At 44.6% G+C, this 18432-nt stretch overlaps 2 protein-coding genes across 2 annotated transcripts in view; one reads left to right on the top strand and one right to left on the bottom strand.

Annotated features, from left to right (window-relative positions):
- The first annotated feature begins 1899 nt into the window (after window positions 1-1899).
- On the top strand, window positions 1900-16146 carry CCNE2 (cyclin E2). The gene is made up of 12 exons (XM_077493057.1): window positions 1900-1992; window positions 4284-4318; window positions 5567-5651; window positions 6817-6876; window positions 7781-7935; window positions 8202-8337; window positions 8884-9030; window positions 9536-9631; window positions 9721-9855; window positions 10480-10591; window positions 11256-11413; window positions 12781-16146. Exons 2-12 carry the CDS (start codon window positions 4305-4307, stop codon window positions 12889-12891), a joined length of 1209 nt encoding a protein of 402 aa, XP_077349183.1. The 5' UTR covers window positions 1900-1992; window positions 4284-4304; the 3' UTR covers window positions 12892-16146.
- Window positions 16119-18432, bottom strand: part of INTS8 (integrator complex subunit 8) — a 90172-nt gene continuing 87858 nt past the window's right edge. Inside the window, exon 28 of the mRNA XM_077493056.1 lies at window positions 16119-16305. Within this exon, the coding sequence (XP_077349182.1) occupies window positions 16189-16305 (117 nt within the window). The 3' untranslated portion in view covers window positions 16119-16188. The remainder of the gene's footprint in view (window positions 16306-18432) is intronic.

The following is an 18432-nucleotide window of genomic DNA, read 5'->3' on the forward strand; positions in this document are numbered from 1 at the left end:
CGGTAGTATCGCAGTATAACATTGCACGGTACGGTCGGTAGTATCGCAGTATAACATTGCACGGTACGCTCGGTAGTATCGCAGTATAACATTGCACGGTACGCTCGGTAGTATCGTAGTATAACATTGCACGTTTCGATCTGTAGTATCGCAGTATAACATTGCACGGTACGCTCGGTAGTATCGTAGTATAACATTGCACGTTTCGATCTGTAGTATCGCAGTATAACATTGCACGGTACGCTCGGTAGTATCGTAGTATAACATTGCACGTTTCGATCTGTAGTATCGCAGTATAACATTGCACGGTATGGTCGGTAGTATAACATTGTGTACGGTCGGTAGTATCGTAGTATAACATTGCACGGTTCGGTCTGTAGTATCGCAGTATAACATTGCGCGCAGATGAAACTAGCATGATCCCTGAGATAAAATCAGCGGAGTGCTGGGATGAGGCGTTGTATCACACATGTAAATGGTGTCTGTGGAAGGTGTAGATTTACATTACAATCCTCTGTAGCTAAACATGGCTGCCACCTTCTCCTCCCTGCACACAGTGACCCCCGTCACCGGCTCACTTCCTGCACATTACTTCATCACTTCTACCGCCACAGAGCACACAACTCTATACTGATGATCAGGTGCGCCTCCCTCATTGTTGGCCACACATCTATCGATATGATTGAACTGATCAGTTTCAGCTCTGCGAAGTGGATCAGCCCTGAGAATTTTTTCGATCACTTCTGATCGATGGAATAAATATCTGTGTGGGTGTTGGTGAACCGATTGTAACAAACCTCAATAAACTGATTCGTTTTAAAAGATGGCTCAGATTAATGAATGATCAATGTTTTCAGTTGTTTACAAAGTGTTCTTTAATCGATGGTAAATTGCCTATACCTGATTGGCCATACATTGCTCTGTGTATGGACCTCATTAGGTGTACCCAGCCCCCCAGGAGGCATATACCTCTCTATACACCCCTATAGATGCCCCCAGGAGGTATATACCTCTCTATACACCCCTATAGATATACCCCAGCCCTCCAGGAGATGTATACCTCTCTATACACCCCTATAGATGCCCCCAGGAGATGTATACCTCTCTATACACCTCTATAGATGTACCCTAGCCCCCCCAGGAGGTGTATACCTCTCTATACACCCCTATAGATGTACCCTAGCCCCCCAGGAGGTGTATACCTATCTATACACCCCTATAGATGTACCCTAGCCCCCCCAGGAGGTGTATACCTCTCTATACACCCCTATAGATGTACCCTAGCCCCCCAGGAGGTGTATACCTATCTATACACCCCTATAGATGTACCCTAGCCCCCCAGGAGGTGTATACCTCTCTATACACCCCTATAGATGTACCCTAGCCCCCCAGGAGGTGTATACCTATCTATACACCCCTATAGATGTACCCTAGCCCCCCAGGAGGTGTATACCTCTCTATACACCCCTATAGATGTACCCTAGCCCCCCAGGAGGTGTATACCTCTCTATACACCCCTATAGATGTACCCTAGCCCCCCAGGAGGTGTATACCTATCTATACACCCCTATAGATGTACCCTAGCCCCCCAGGAGGTGTATACCTCTCTATACACCCCTATAGATGTACCCTAGCCCCCCAGGAGGTGTATACCTATCTATACACCCCTATAGATGTACCCTAGCCCCCCCAGGAGGTGTAAATCCCTCTATGTCCTCCTATAGGGACTATACACCCCTCTATGTACCCCCTATATACAGAGAGCAGTGCCTCCCCTCCCCCAGCCCCTCACACCTGGGTGTCCCTGTCCAGGAATACAGTAAGGTGACAAGCCTCCCCTCCCCCAGCCTTGTCTAGTAGCCAGTGGGGGCAACCTGCAGAGTGGCTGGGGGCGGGGCGCATGCGCAGTCCCTCCTCCCGGTATATAGAGGCTTGGCGCCAGCTGATCAGCTGTAATCCGGTGAGCGGAGGTCGGTGTGTGTTGTGTGATCGGTGAGTGTGGGGCTGGCGGGATGTTCCCTCAATTCAATTCTCTGCTTGTCCCCTTCTGTCCCCGCACACCCGGAAGACACGTCGGACACTGCGGGCGTCTCGTATTTGAGCGGGACCGGGGATCCCGCGTCTTGTGTCCGGACACCAAGTGTGTGCAGATCGGGGGCGGGAAGGGTGGGGGATGGGGACATTGATGACTGATCACACTGGCTGCATGCTTATTGATCAGTGTGGGGGGAGCTGGCACTGAGCGGGTTAATTGGAGATAGACAACGGGGGGGGGGGGGGGGGCACAGATCCGGGGGTACAATGGGGGACACAGATCCGGGGGGATTTGATCCTGGCTCCAGATTTCTTGCTCTAGAATAGGGGATGAGGTATATTGTCCAGCAGTGAAGGGGTTAACACATCCAGCTAACAGCTGCCCCCCCCCCCCCCTCAGTATGGCGGTATATGGGGGGAGGGGGGGTGTAGATCCTGGCTGTAGACTTCTTATTGGGATGTGTATATATATATATATATATATATATATACACCCCCCAGCAATGAAGGGGTTAATAAAGGCCTGTGTATGTCTCCATTGATGGGCAGCTCCTTGTATTGGCGGCAATGCAGGGGTTAATGGATCATACCCCCCTCCCCAAATAGAGCAATGAGGGGGTACAGGGGTTGGTATTGGGGTGAGGAGTATTAGGTGTGTGTGTGTGTGTATATATATATATATATATATATATATATATATATATATATATATATATATATATATGGATATGGATAACTATTTGTATAGGTGAATATTCTCTAATTGTAGAGGCGAATGAATGGTAAGGACAGTAAAGGGGGTGCAGGGGATAATGGGGGGGGGGGGTGTATTGTATAGCTCTGGCAGTGAAGGGGTTAATGCCCCCCAGGTGCAGGAGGTGATTGGGTGGGGGTGATGGGGTTTATGTTGTTGGGGGTGGATGGTGCGGGGTGATCGGTGTCGTCGTCCCCAGTGCACACAGTGGGGGATGGGGTGGCGGGTAATCTCCATCTGGCGGATCCGGGTGTCGGAGTGTCTCCCGCCCCCTCAGCCCGGTATTGGAGGGAAGGCGGAGGGCGCCGATAAATTGGCGCGGAAGAAGCCCGCTCAGCCCGGGGCCCCTGTGTGTCCTCTCCGGGGCCCAGCCGGTGTGTCCTCCTCACTGATTGGCGGGAGAGTGCGGGCCGGGGGCCCCAGGAGACCGGATACCCATCCCCCACCCCGCACCCCAAAACCATTCCCCCTCCTTGACACCTCACATCTCTATTATCAACTTCTGATTGTCACCGATTACCGGACTGATCCCTGTACCGGGACATTAACCCCTCACCTGCTGCCACTTCTCAGTCTCCTCACATCATTGTCATACCAGCTGTATGGACCTAGATGGGGTGATTTTATATATATATGTATGTGTGTGTGTGTGGCTCTCTCTCACTGAGTCGTTGTGCACAAGATGGGGCTCATTCACATGTGGGGCAGGGGCCACCACCCCTCTGAAAAGCAATCCACAAGCTGATCGCTTCTCAGTGGTGTTTAGCAGGCAGTGAGGGGAGATGTCACCACCTGATTTAACCCTTTACATGTCACAATCCTGAGCATCACACACAACCTCAGGGCAGTCCCGTAGATCGGCATTAGTTGTGTGTGTGGCGGCACCTCCTATGGAATTCCCGGTCTGGCCGCAGTAACATGGCTGCACAGTGTGTTGGGCGCAATGTGATTAGATGCTTATTTTTCGCGGTTTTAGGCGCGTCCCATTGGCTTCTATTAGAACACGTTTTTTTTGAAGGCGCACCCAGGATGCAGCATCTGAGACTTTGATGCGCGCTCTAATAGAAGTCAATGGGAACGCGCCAAATTTTTTTTTTAAAATGTGTAAAATAAGCATGTAATCGCACTGCGCCCAACATGCACCACACTGGTGTATACCTGGCCTTACAGTTTAGGGGGTGTCCTGAGGGGCCCGGACCCCAACCAGGGCCAACATTACTGTGGGGCAGCTGCTGTCAGAGCGCCCCCTCCTGTCCAGCCCCTCACCTTCCACTGCCTGGTTTTACTGGCACATGTGAGCAGGAGCCTTGTACATGGGACTCGCACATGTGTTTTGTACCTCACCATGGTATACAGCACCGCAGTATTCGCTCACTATACACGGATCTGACACAGCATACTGAACCCCCTCCCCCAATGTTGTGCAATAAAATAAAGTATATAAACAATCATGTATAATGTCATCATAAGTAACACTTTGTTTTGTGTTTTGCAGAAAGTTCCTCATTTCTGAATAATGTCCAGAAGAAGGTAAGTCGTTGTTCATGGTTCCTCCCATACACGTTGTTTTGTATCGCACTGTTTTTTAAACATTTTTCAGTGCACTTGTTCCATTTTCTGGTACAGTCAGGTCAGGGATCATGGCTGCCCAGGCTCTAGTTTTGGGGGTGATCTCTGGGGCTGTAGCGGGCAATAGCTGGATTATGTCTAGAAAAAAAAAACACAAGTGGCACAATCGTATGTGCCACTTTCATTCTTCAAGCAACGGAATGTTCAGTTTGACCACATTCACATGGGCATACGCCTTTGCCAGGGCTGTTTTTGGCAGAAAATGGGAGTAGCAGCTGTGTCAATGCAGGCTGCCATTGACATGAAAGGGATTGGGTGCATGGGACACCTGTGCAGGCAAATCTGGCCCTCACGTGGACATACACTATGGTATGCCTGGTTGAATGAGGCCTAGATTTCTTGGCTCCGGGGGGGGGGGGGGCGATGATAATGTGCCGTGATTACAGAACATCTATGGGAATGAATGGAGTTGGTGCATTCATATACAATTTGCTTAGAATCTGAGGACAGATCAATTTTCAATGGGACTCTAATGCATTAACGCACAGGTCTCCAAACCTTCCAAAGGTCCAGTTTACTGTGCTTCAAACCTGAGAGTAGAAAATGTCCTGGGGTCGGTGAGAGTAAACCATTCCCCCAGACATGGTGGTCAGTGGGAGGAGGAATAGTGCCCCATCGTTGGTGTCATTGGGAGGAGGAATAGTGCCCCAAAGGCTGAAATAAATGTAAGCAAAGGGCCATATTCAGCCCGCAAGCCACAGTTTGGAGACCATGGCATTTAAGCAATGCCCTCCCATGTGCTTGTGCTAGATCACCAGGAATGGGCTGCCAAGCACAGATAAGTGTATAGTGCTCCAGGGTTTAAGGTCACTTTTATATCAGATGCATATATTTTGTGTGCGTTTTTTGTTTCGTGCTAAATAAAACGATGACATTCTCGCATCACCAGGACCCAACTACCTAACTCAGGGCAATGTGGCACACACTCGGCTAGAAAGTTTTACTTTATTGTGCAAAAAATTTTCCAGCATGTTGAAGGCTTTTCTGCAACATTCAGAACTTATTATGCCTTGTAGGCCAAATATACAGCTGGTAGTCACCTGGTTGATGGTTGGATAGGTGTATGTCTTGTAGTCATGTCTGGCATATAACTAAAAAGCAACTAAAGAAAATAACCTAACCTATGTTCAACTTTTTTATTAATTACAGTGGTCGTCTACAAGCAAGAAATGGTAACGCTGATACGGAAAACCAATGTCCATCTGGAATTACTGTAAGAAAGCGAAAAGCTGAGGTAGGCCCATACAGTGGTTGACACCTTGGGCCATATGTTTTCTGTCTACATGCAAACTTAATTCAATAGAATTATATGTGTATGTAGTAACCAACCGGACGCCATCTTTACTGGCGTGGGTTGTGATAAGTCACTGCGGGACTTTGTATAAGAACTTTTTGCCATATCGTCTTCCAGGACAGCAGATGAGATGTAGGAACCTCCTTGTAACAGGAAACTCATCAAAGACTTTAAAAGAGAGTCCTTCTGCCCAACTAGTCAGCTTTAGTGTTTCCTCTATACAGAGGAGATACATCACCTGGAATCTGGGTGAGGGAGGCCTCGTTCTCTGGCTGTTTCTTTCTCCTGCTCCTTTACCTAACTGGCTACCTTGGGAGTAGCTGGTAGGGTTATCTGCTAGGTAGCCCAAATCCCCAACCCCCCCCAAGACCCATCCTCAGTCACTGTCAGAGGGAACCAAGCCACCTCCTAACACAAGGCAGCGTGGGTTCCCTGGGTGTGTGCACTTTAGGGTACTTTGTGGAAGGGAGTCATGCAGTTGCACTCTGATAAGCTCTGGTGAATGCTGGGATCAGCTAGAAGTGGCGCACTGCAGAAGCAGACTGGTGGATTATTTTAGGATTCAATTTGCATCATGGTCACACAACTTTACAGAGCATTCTGTATTACAAACTCGGCACTGTAGAACTGGGTTCACACTGGAAAATCTGGTCTCATCTGAGCAAAGGGAAAGCTATGATGTGCCAAGTTGGCCTTGGGGTTGTTTGGCTGCTCTTAGGGGAAGTGCTTGACTTAAGGCCCCTATGCACATTCTGAATTTCAGTTGATTTCCTGTTGAATCACCCATAATGCAAGTGGCCCTGCAAGCACCTCCTTGGCTCCACAAAATCGGCACAGCTGGGTGGGAAATAATCTGCCAACTAGCACATTACTGCAGTTAATGTTCAGCCGTGCATCTGTATTCAGGCAACTGCGGCCACCGAATACAATAGTGCCCCCAAATGCACGGTTAGCATGGATGGGGGAAATCTTAAAATAAATTTTAAACAAAGCTATGTGTAGCCAGCAATTGACTACAGCATGAGAGATGAATTGCATATAGTCAGACTAAATGAAGGCTTTGGGTAGACTTGATTGTTAATCTTATGACTGTATTCTTTTACAGGAAACAAAGGTAACACAAGAACATCTACAGGACACAAAGAGACACAACTATGAGATCCAGGTAACTTCAACAAGAAGTATGGGCTGTCAAAAAACAAACTTATAATCTCCTAGTTGGATGCAGCATTGATCCGATGCTGCATCTGTGCCCTGTTAGCTGTGCAGTGAGAACTGAGCGTTAAAGCACCATTGATTGCTCAGCTCTCCCCTCTGAGCAGAGAGCTGGGACTGTCGGTCACTGGCTCTCTTCCCTGCCCCTCCAGTGCTCACTGGAGCACTGGGCTGTGGAGGGGGCAGGAGGGGCTGGCTCAGGTTCTCAGTGCATCTCTGAGAGGCTGAGCCGGGTGCCAGTCCAGGCATCTGGGTGGATCCCAGCCATGGACCAGTTGAGTGATGTCAGCTGACAGAATTTAGCCTGCTGTTGGCTGAAAACGGGTCACAGGTGTACAGAACGAACTTCACCCCTGTGACCTACAGGAGAAGTATGGCTAAAATCGCTTTTCAAGGAGTAGGCGTAAGATGTGGCAGTTAACTTCTGGAGCGGTTATAGTGGCGTGTAGGTCTGATAACTTCCAGCAGTACTCTGCTGACTTTGACAGCTGTCGGTCTTGGTATCGATGTATGTGGTCACTGGTGTACAGACATGTGCACCCTCTGTTTTATAATGGAGATAAACTAAGGTTTTGTGATGGACTTTGTCACCTTAGCTTAAATGTGTGGTGAGGGGGGAATCCTGTAGTAACATCCATTTCAGGCTCAGGTTTTGACTGGTAGTACTGGTTAACAGTATTTATTCCATTTAACTAGACCCGTCCCTTGTTGGTTGTAGCACTAAACAGCTTGCTGTTAAGACTGCTGTCCTGCATTTTATGGGTGTAGTTTCCTGCAAATTCTTTTATCAGTTGTGGTAGACCTTTCATTGGCAGTGATGGTGTACATTAATCTGTCTGCTTTATTTTCTGCAGAGCTGCTGGTCACAGATAACAGCTGGAGCGACTACCCCATGTGTTCTTATTGAAACTCCACAAAAGGAATCTCCCGATGCTCCTGATGTCTCAAGGTTCACGCGATACCGGTTCCAGAATCTCTTCATCACTCCATCTCCGTTACCAGACCTCAGGTGGGAGTTGCCCCTTCATCCATAATCCTTTTCATTTACAACTAAACCCTGCAATTATCATGCTTTATCACCCAATTCCCCTGCAGTGAAAGGGGATTGGGTGGGGTGGAACTTCGTAACTTATCTGGGCTTTGAAAGAATGTTTAAAAGTACATTTTAATTCTCTACAGAGAAGGGGGTGTGATCCAATTAAAAAACATTAATTTGAAACGTAGGGCAAAAACCATTTTACAGTTAATTTAATTATATATTTGTTTGCTTTTTAGTTGGGGCAACTCAAAAGATGTGTGGCTTAAGCTGCTGAGCAAAGAGAACAAATACATCCACTCAAGCCAGATGCTTCAACCGCACAGTGCACTAACTCCTGACATGCGCTCGATTCTATTGGACTGGCTAATAGAGGTAAGTGCATACGCCTGTTTGGTGTTTTTGATTGCCCTCCATAAAGCTTGTTCTATACTATTAGCGGTGATAGTTTAGTGCTCACTTATATTTAAAAGCTGTACCTGTGTTAAAATATTTAATGTTAACCTACTGGCGCCGGCCGCACGCAAATGTGGCCCCTTCGCACACAGGGGCTGCATATTTGCGTGAATAGCTGTCCATACAGCTGTGCTGAGGGCACGCTCAGCGAAAGGGAGTTTTTGTATCGTGTGACCGCTGTGCTCTTAAAGCCCCTCCCCGGCTTCATAAAACTCTTAAAGCCGGCGCTGCCTGGCCATTTGGAAGGTTTAAAAAAAAAAAAAAAAAAAAAAAAATGGGCCTCGTTCATGTGGTTAACTACTCCATGCATCTGTATGCTATGTGTGGACCTGGATGGTGCCTTGAAGCAAGTACATATGTTGGGGTTGCTTACTTATTTTTTGGTACTTTTAAATGGTGGCTCTTTATGTATTGGTTGACCGTGCATGATCCCATTATGATTGATCTTATTTCTCTTTAAATCAGGTTTCAGAAGTTTATTCACTGCATAGAGAAACCTTTTACCTTGCTCAAGATTTCTTCGACAGATTTATGTTAACACAGACGTCTATCAGCAAAGGCATGCTCCAGCTAATTGGGGTGACGTGCTTGTTCATTGCTTCGAAAATCGAGGTAAGTGCAGTTCTTGGTGTGTAGATTGATTATTTTTTTTGATTATACAAAAGGGGGGGGGGGGGGAGGGTGGGGTGGGGAAGGCATCCTAGTGCACCCGTGGTGCCAAACAAATTGCTTTTTTGTTTTGGGGAGGTGTGTATGTGATATAGATAGATCATAGATAAACTAAAGGGGTGGGGTTTATACTGCCCCACAAATGGGAGTGATGCGACACTGCAGCTCCTTATGACTTCAAGTTTACTGTAGTGAAATAGGCACTCTTGCAAGGCCCTTAATTTCGTAAAGCTGCCTTCTCTTCATGTGCTATGGAGATATAAATCCATGTTACTTTTGATGGGAATGGGCAAGTAAATGCAGGCATTTATTCCAACACAAAATGGATGGGGGACAATAGTGTTTTTTTTTTTTTTTTTTTTTTTTTTGATGGGGAAAAGTGATTTCTAAATGCTTCATGTATCTTTTTGTCAGTATGTAATGTATTTTTTTTTTTCTCTCCCTTCAGGAAATCTATCCTCCTAAACTTCATGAGTTTGCCTATGTTACTGATGGGGCTTGCAGTGAGGAAGATATTATTCAAATTGAACTCATTATACTGAAGGTATGTCGTGTGACGTTCAGCTGTTAGAAGGTTGTGGATTTGTAATCCGTATTGATAATTAATGATGTCCTATTTATTCTAATTTTTAGGCTCTAAAATGGGAACTTAGTCCCATGACTGCAGTCGGCTGGCTAAATCTTTATCTTCAAGTCTCGTCTCTGAAAGAGTCCCCTAAGCTTCTTCTACCTCAGTATTCACAGGAACAATTCATCCAAATAGCACAGGTAAGCACTGGGAGTGCAAAGAGTATTCTTACATATAGAAATATATGAAAGCCAATATGCAGACTGTTTGTAGGTAAAGGCCTTAGGACTGGTTTCTGCCCTACCTAATTAACTGGGTCAAGTATATGGCACGCTTGTTCCAGTTCAAAGACAAGTAAGGTACTGGGAAAGCGGCTAACACATTTGACCCAACAATTGCAGTGTGGGTTTTTTTTTTTTTTTTTTAAACGCCAAAAATACCTGCTCAAGCTCCAAGCTACTAAAAGGTTTCTCTCAATGGTGAGATCGCGGCCTGACCTGTCTCTCTGTTGGGTGGACCAGCTCTTCAAGCTTCAGCTGTTAATGGCAAATGACCTCACATGCTATTTAATGGTTTCCTTCTGCTGGACAACTGAATGAATACAGCCATTTTGTGAGTGAGCAATATTTAACCTTGTTAAGCATCAGTCTCTCAAAAGGATTACCTTAGTAGTTTTAGGTATGCCATTTTAAGTTTCCAATTTGACTTCTGTGTTTTTTACTAGTCCTGTTTAAAAAAAAAAAAAAAAAAAAAAAAATTGCAGACAATAAAACTCCTAACCAAATGGTGTCCTGTAAATAAATGATTTGTGCTTGTCATTGCAGCTTCTAGATCTATGCATCCTCCATATTACCTCTCTGGATTTCCAGTATAGGATTCTGGCAGCTGCAGCTTTATACCACTTTACTTCAATGGAAGTAGTAGCAAAGGCAACAGGTAAGGGTTTTCTGTGTGTGCTTGCTCCACTTTTTTTTTTTTTTTTTTTTTTTCCCTCCTCTTATCCCTGTTGGCAATAGGGCTATTTTAATACACCCCCCCCCAAAAAAAAGTTGGGAATGGCAGCTGCCCTATTTGAGTTCCCCCTTCACAGTTTGCCCCTCTACGGCTTTAGGGCCGGTTCACACAGCGAGCCACGGCGAGGCGTCTCCGACTTACCTCGCCGCGACTTGCGGGGAGCTCAGCGGCGACTTGCAGAGGACTTCTGCATAGAAGTCAATGCAAGTCGCCCCCGAAGTCGCCCCGAAGTAGTACAGGAACCTTTTTTCTGAGTCGGAGCGACTCGAGTCGCTCCTCTCAGAACGGTTCCATAGTACTGAATGGGGGCGACTTGCGGGAGCGAGGCGAGGCGAGCCGTGTCGCCTCGCGTCGCAGTGTGAACCGGCCCTTACTGAATTGACACTGGGTGTGGGAGGCTCCAGGTAGTATTCCTCTCCTGCTTGTGGGTTTGACTTGCTAAGAAAAACAAACATTACCCCTAAGCCCATAGTGGATGGGTCACTTAATTTTGGCAGATGAGGATTCTGAATCTCAAAAATGTATGCAAAAGTTCCTCATGGCACTGGTGATTGGCATGAGTTAATATTGCTTTATTTCCTAATAGGTCTGAATTGGGAAGACATTTCTCAATGTGTCTGCTGGATGAGCCCATTTGCAAAAGTGGTGCAGAGAAACCCACCGGTAAAACTGAAAGTGTTTAAGAAGGTTTCTGCAGAAGATCGACACAATATCCAAACTCACTTGAACTACCTTGACATGCTGGTATGTGTACTGACATTCTGTCTTCTAGAGAAAGATATAGCAGAAATTATAGCTGGTGTGACATTGCTTTGTTTTATGGTTGATAAAAAAATACTGTAGATATTGTACTACAGTGTTAACACTTTACCTTCCTGTCACTTTATTTTTTTTAAATATACTTGCCTGTTTTTATCGTATACAGATTTATGGTAGAAATGTGGTTAGACACCCAGCTGTGAGGTGAAATTGGCCTTTAGGTCAAAAAAAAAAAAAACAGGGACTGTAGCATTAAAATCTGTGCAACCTTCCCATTACATACTTTACTTTTAGAATAAAGCCCTCCCATGGCACACTCACAGCTGAGAGGGCTGCTATCTTCCCCCAGTCTGTCTTCTGGGTACATATGTTCCGGCTGTGAGATTGGCTGGAGCCATGATGACATCGTGCATGTGCACCCTTGTTTCCGGAATTGTATGCCGGACCTTCAGAGCGCATGTACTGGTGATGACATCAGCTGCATCCAGTGTGAATATCTCCTAAATGGTGCATGTTTAGGAGGTATTCATTTTACCTACAGCTAACCCTTATTGGCAAAAGTCATAGTGGGCTTTACTACTGCTTTAGGCCTGATGCACACCTATGCAGTTGCATTTAGCAATATACATTTTTGACCCATTGAAGTCTATGGAACCAAAAACAAATCCCTGGCCCTTTCCCTAAAATGCACAGATGTGAACTACATCCATAGGAAACCATGTTAAATGGACTGTAGTGTGTTTCTGCAAAACTGAAAATGCACAAAAAAAAAAAAAAAATTAAGGCCTGGTTCACACCTATGCATTAAGGGCTTCAACAAAACTTGATGAGAAAAAAAATAAAAAACCCTCTCCCTCACCTTGTAAAACATGCTTTTAAGCATGTTTTACAAGGTGAGGGAGAGGGTTTTTTTTTTTTTTGTTTAGATGGCAATGGGAGTATCCCTTTTATGGTGGTAAGAAATGGCCATAGTCAGCATCTTAGCGGTTGCACCCTACAAGTTACTGCTATATTGGCTATGCACAATATTTACAGATACAAACCTCTACTGATAATCGGGACTTAAGCAGATATCCAGTGGAATGAGTAGGCGTGACAAGTGTTTCACGATTACTTGCGTTACTGAGTACAAGGATTTTTCTTGCATACTCCATGCATTTTTTGCTAGGCTTTTCCTTCATAGGGGTAAATACAAATGTGGTGCAATAGATCCTGATGTCTAGGGGACGCTAGACAGGGGTAAATACAAATGGCAGACCCAAGTTTGAATGTATTATGTGAATGACAATGGGGACAGTTATGTATAAAACAAGACAAGGTTGCAAACAACTGTATGTAATTCTCTTCTGCAGGAAAATGTCAAGGTGAGAGCTGAACCAGTGGTGGTGGAAGAACAGTCTCCTATGGCGGTTGCTGGCATTCTAACTCCCCCCAAGAGTACAGAGAAGACTCAGATTTTATAATGGCGATTGATCCATTGGGATAGTTGATGTGGGTCTCCTGGATGTTTCTGTGGATATTGTGCTGCATGGGAGCTGGACCAAGCTTTATTTCAACTCAACGTCATTGATCTTGCACTGTTGCCTAAGTGCTTTTTGTAATGTAGTTTACTAACTTATTTATTATCCGGATCTACACAGGCAGCTTGCAATTTTACTAGAACACAGTTTCTAGATCTGAAGAACTTTTACTGCTCTATTCAGCTGGTTTTTGGGGCATCAAGTATTATATCCTTACTCGTAAGGAGATTGCTATATGAAGCTCAAACTTATGTTTTATTATACATAAGGAAGGAGGACCATACAATGCCTGCTGGGTGTTACAATTTTTACAATGCAGCTATTTCATCAGACCCCTTTCCTTGTGCTGTGTATATATCACAGGTGGCAACTGCTCCAAGGTTTCCCATCAATGCATGGTTTTAGATATTTTACACATGTGATAACTGGTGCTTTATGTAAGGAAGGCCTTACCCTGCTGTTTAAAATGTTACGTGTGGATTATTTTAACTGTTGGGGTGCCTAAAAAAAAAAAAATGGTTTTGACTATGATTGTTATGTCAATCTCCCCTTCCCCAGTATGCAGATGATCAGGACTGCTACTTTGGCAAGAGAACTGATCAGACATCTGCATGGACAGTGAGTGTTGGGCTATTGAGCTAAATTGTTGGATTATTGCTCTGATGTTTAACATGCTACTAGAGATTAGTCTTCCACTAGCCTTTCTTTTAAAAGGGGGGGCGGGGGGAATTTTTTTTTTTTTTTTTGAACTGTGCTGGGCCTGCATCACGCCAATGCTACATGACAGATCCAGCAGCATGAGCCCATGAGAGAGCTGTATATTTGGTCTTTGTATACGTCATGAGCTCATTCTGCTGTCTCAGAGAGGAAAAAAAATATATATATATATATTTTGAGTGCCTGGTAAGGGGTGGTAATCTTCCTACTGAATTGTTTTTTTTTTTTTTTGGGGCCTATTTCACATGGGGTCTGCAAGTTCAGTCAGGGGAGGGAAGAGATCTCTGCTGTATGATAGGTCTGTGCCTGCTCTACACAGCCCACTGTCCTCCCTGGGGCAAGCGGATCCACCAGAAGGCTGGGGAATAGTTCCCCCATCTGTCTGTTTTTTGGCAGACATGATTGGATTGTGGTGGGTGTTAGCAGACATTTGTCCACTGCCAGCTGTGTCTCCATAGAAGAGACTGGAGGGTTCAATCGGGTCCTCCTGAAAAACTGACTGGCAGACCTGATTGCCTGTTGCCTGTGTGAAAAGGTGCCTTATGGGTTCAAGTGCAAAAGAAACTGATCCAGCCAGAAAAACAATGCGCTTTAACTGCCTTTGCTGCAAAAAAGGTGTTTATAAGCCCTGTTCAGGTCCCTTTAAACTACAACAAACTTTAACCTGGGATGGAGGTGAAAGTGTTTTCTAGTCTTAACATCTCCTCTAATATTGCCAATACTGTTGAGTGCTGTTGCAGAAGTACCAAGCCTCTTTAATAAACAAATACTGCCATGCCTCAAGGGCATTGGCAAACTGTATTATACATTGGGGGAGATTTACTAAAACTGCAGTGCTCAGAATCTGGCCCAGCTGTTCATGGTAGCCAATCAGCTTGTTCAGTTAAGTTTTGGATAAAACCTGGTTTGTATGCAGTTGCACCGCATTTTGCACTCTGCAGTTTTAGTAAATCCTCCCCCAGTGTGTTTTGGTTTACATGCTTTTATCCTGTTTTTTTTTTTTTTTTTACACCTTTTTATGCTTTATTTAAATATCAGATGTGATCGGTCGGGTTCAAGAACATTAGGGCTTGTTCAAACTGTGGCTGTGAATGACATTGTTGTAATTGTCCAACGGCTATAAATGGTGCTTTTGAGCTGTGGCTACCTATTTTAGAGTTTAGCTGTAGGTGGCACATGGCATCCTTTACATTGACTGACTGACATAAACCTAGCCGTCTATGGGTTATTAATAAAGGCAGACCCTATAGGAGTATATGCACTGATCTGTTTCTATAATGGTAAAGCAAGGTTTGTTAATTTCAGGTGCATTTATATGTTTAAAACCTGCATTACAACTGCCAGTGTCTTCTTTCACAATGTGCTTCTCCACAGTAGTGTCAGTGCATTTAGTAAATCTGGTGTAGCTCTGCATAGAAATCAATCGGCTTAGTGTTTTTTTTTTTTTTTGCGTTTTTAATTTGAACTTTGACCAATTTAAAAAACAAGCTGGCTACCATACAGAGCTGCACCAGATCTTGCACTCTCCAGTTTTTAGTAAATCAAATCCACAGTACTTAAAAGGGCTAATTGTTTCCTAGCTCAGACTTTGCAACCCGTGACCAAGGCCACTAATGAAATCTGTATAGCATGCTACACGTACAGCATTAAGATGATGCTATAAAGTCTTAAAAAAAAAAAAAGTATATATTTCTAAGCAAGACATGGGAAAAAACATGTAATGTGCCATGCATAAAAAAAAAAAAAAAAAGCCCTGTTCCATAATCTAACTTTTGTCTGCAAGTTGGCAGATTACAGTTTGTTGCAAATCAGGGAAGCTGTGACTTAAGTACATACTAACTGTAATGCCACCCCCTTCTATTCAGGCTTGGTTCCTAGCAGGGGTCCAGTGCATGCTGGTTCACTATTTCAGCCCGAATTTTGAGCAAAAGACGCATTGGCATTTTTCTACAAAATGCACCAGACCTGCTGCACAGATATGTGAACCGGCTCCATAGAGAGCCTGTCCAAATCTCCTGCGAATTGGATGTGGAGATCCCACTTAAAATGGTGTGAGCCCAGCCTAAATCCTTACACTATACTGGGGTGTTTTCTTCCCTTTTTAAACAGGTATACATTTCTTTATAAACATAAACCATCAAGGTCTAAGCTATGAAATACCTTGTGTGCCATGTTCATTGATTCTACATCTGTTGCCTTTCTTATGTACTGTGAAACTTCAGTGCAGTTATAAAATGTGATGCTGCTAGATAGATTTAATATTTTTTTCTTTAATAACAAGGCAGGTCATTTGCCTGTTTGCTCAGCTGTAAAAACAAGCTGGCAATTTTATGTCTTTTTTTTTTTTTTTATCACGTTTTTACACCACTGTTCAGGAAAATAAAATGTACATTTGTAAAGTTACAACCTGTATATTGTCTCAGGCTGAAATGAGATTTTTGTACAAATGTAAATATGTATAAAATAAACTGTTGCTATTTATTTTGTGTTGGCATAATTATATATACACACTTACATGACAATTTAGAAATACAATTTAGCCATTGCTTGGAGAAAGGTCTTTTTCCGCCTCTGTGCAGCTAACTGCAGCACTTCCTCAGGGTTACTGGCATTCAGTTCTGGTTGCCCAATGGCTTTTATCTGGATACGGGAAAAAACAGCAGTGGTTACTGCAGGATCTGGGAATGGGACATAATTCATAAATGTGGTTTCCACAATCAGCCTATCCCTAGTATAGAATAGGTTAATTCGATGTAGTTAACGTATAGGGAAAGGTTGCATAAAGCCCCATTTCTTCAATTAGGCCTGATTCACACCTATTCATTTTTAGTGCTTTTTACACTACAGTCCATTTAACATGGTTTCCTATGGAACACGTTCTGTAGTGTAAATCTTCAAAAAGCACTAAAAAATGCTAAGGTGTGAATCAGGCCTCAATATCCAAATCCAAGACCCGATGAGGCAGCGTGCCTGAAAAGCTCAGCCCTTTGACCCTCAATGGCTAAGGGGTAGGCAAGAGAAAGGCTATTAGACTCCAGTATCAGTCTGAGTTACAAACTACCAGAATGGTTGAAGATAGCAGAAACTATCCTCCCTGGTATGCAAGAAATACGTTTGGAGCAACCATCCTGAAGAATGGTTTTGTCTTTTTATAAGTCTAGGGATGTTCCTGAACCTCCAGATCTAGTGCAGCAAAGAACAGAAGAATTCTACAGCTGTGGGCATATGTCTTAGAAAGCCAAAACAAAAGGAAGAAACCTGAGGATCGCTCTAACTCTGCCAAGGCAGAAGACCTAATCCCAGTTGATTAAGTTGCTGAAGTCAGTAAGTGGTTCCCCATGTTTCCTGCAGTATGAGACTACTAATGTGCCAAGGTCTGCTGATGAGCCAGGCAGACACTACCTTGCAAGAACTGGGCCTGCGGCATGCCTAGACGTGTGAACCTCTCTATGAAGAAGTATACTGTATTGTGTTATACAGGAACAGGCCTGCTCTTCTTGACATACAGCAAGACTGATCCGTGCCTAGTAATGGAGACCTGAAGGAAGTATCTGAATAGGGACATGAACGCAAGAGGCATTGTGATATAAAGAGGAGTACAATCATCACAGTGCAGCCCCGGTTACCTTTACATTAAGGTAACATGTAGACGCTGTAAAAAGGGGGGGCGCTATGGAAGGACTCTGAATATCCAGTCCATTAAAAAAAATTGTCTGCCAGGAAACAGGTCCCCGGTGCCAAACAGGTTGGGGACTGCTGAACTATGGGGTTCACTCAATGTGGATACAACTACATTGCAAGCTGGATTCCAGCAACCGACATTAGTTCATAGTTGCAAGAAATAGGCCCATCTAGTTCAACCAACAGAAAAAACAAACCAAAACCCCCCATTGATGCAGAGGAAGGCAACCAAACAAAAAAACACACACCCAGCAAAAAGCTGGTGACTGTTGAGCTTTAGCCCACTGGCTGCTGAAAAATGAATCACATGAGTGCAAAATGATCCGCAGTCCTGTGATCCTCCATTCCATAGACCAGGCATGTCCAAAGTCTGGCCCGTGTTCCGGTTTAAATATATATATCTTGTGGCCCCCAGGGCCACAAAAGATATATACTGTATTTATTGGCACTGCCTCAGAGGGGACAGGGTGGGGGCGGGGACGAGCGCCATCAGATTACATACAGGAGAAGCTCCTGTATACTCGGTGGTGTCTAATAGGAAGTCCCATCTTCTGGGCTGCCATTGGACAACTGTTCTGTCTATCATAGGAGGTGGGACTTTGTATTAAAGAGGCCACCCTATGTAATCTGTTTGTGCTCATTCCACACCCCTTCCTGTCCCCTACGAGGCTGCATTCATGGGAATGGTGAGGCTGCAGATGACACTGACCCTTATTTTGCTTCACAGTTCTTTATTTAAAATTACATTTTTTTCCCTGAAACTTCCCTCTTAAAGTGAAGGTGCATGTTATACGCTGATAAATACTGTATTTATTGGCGTAGAACACGCATGTTTTTTCCCCCTAAAATCGGGGGTGCGTGTTATACGCCAATCCCCCGCGGTTTCTATCCCTTTCTGCCACTCTCTGCGGCTTCCGGGTATTTTCAGCCGTTCTCGGCAGCTTTTGGAAAGCCGAAAGCCTTCGAGGACTGCCGAGCGTGACAGAGAACGTCCGAAAATAGCCGAAGGCCGCCGCCGAGATACACAGGACATCCGCTCTGTATCTCGGCAGCGCCATTTTTAAATGGCAAACACACTAACAAGAC

This window comes from Lithobates pipiens, unplaced genomic scaffold, assembly GCF_037356315.1.
Source record: "Lithobates pipiens isolate NorthernLeopardFrog02 unplaced genomic scaffold, aLitPip1_a1.2 Scaffold_19, whole genome shotgun sequence".
NCBI lineage: Eukaryota > Metazoa > Chordata > Amphibia > Anura > Ranidae > Lithobates > Lithobates pipiens.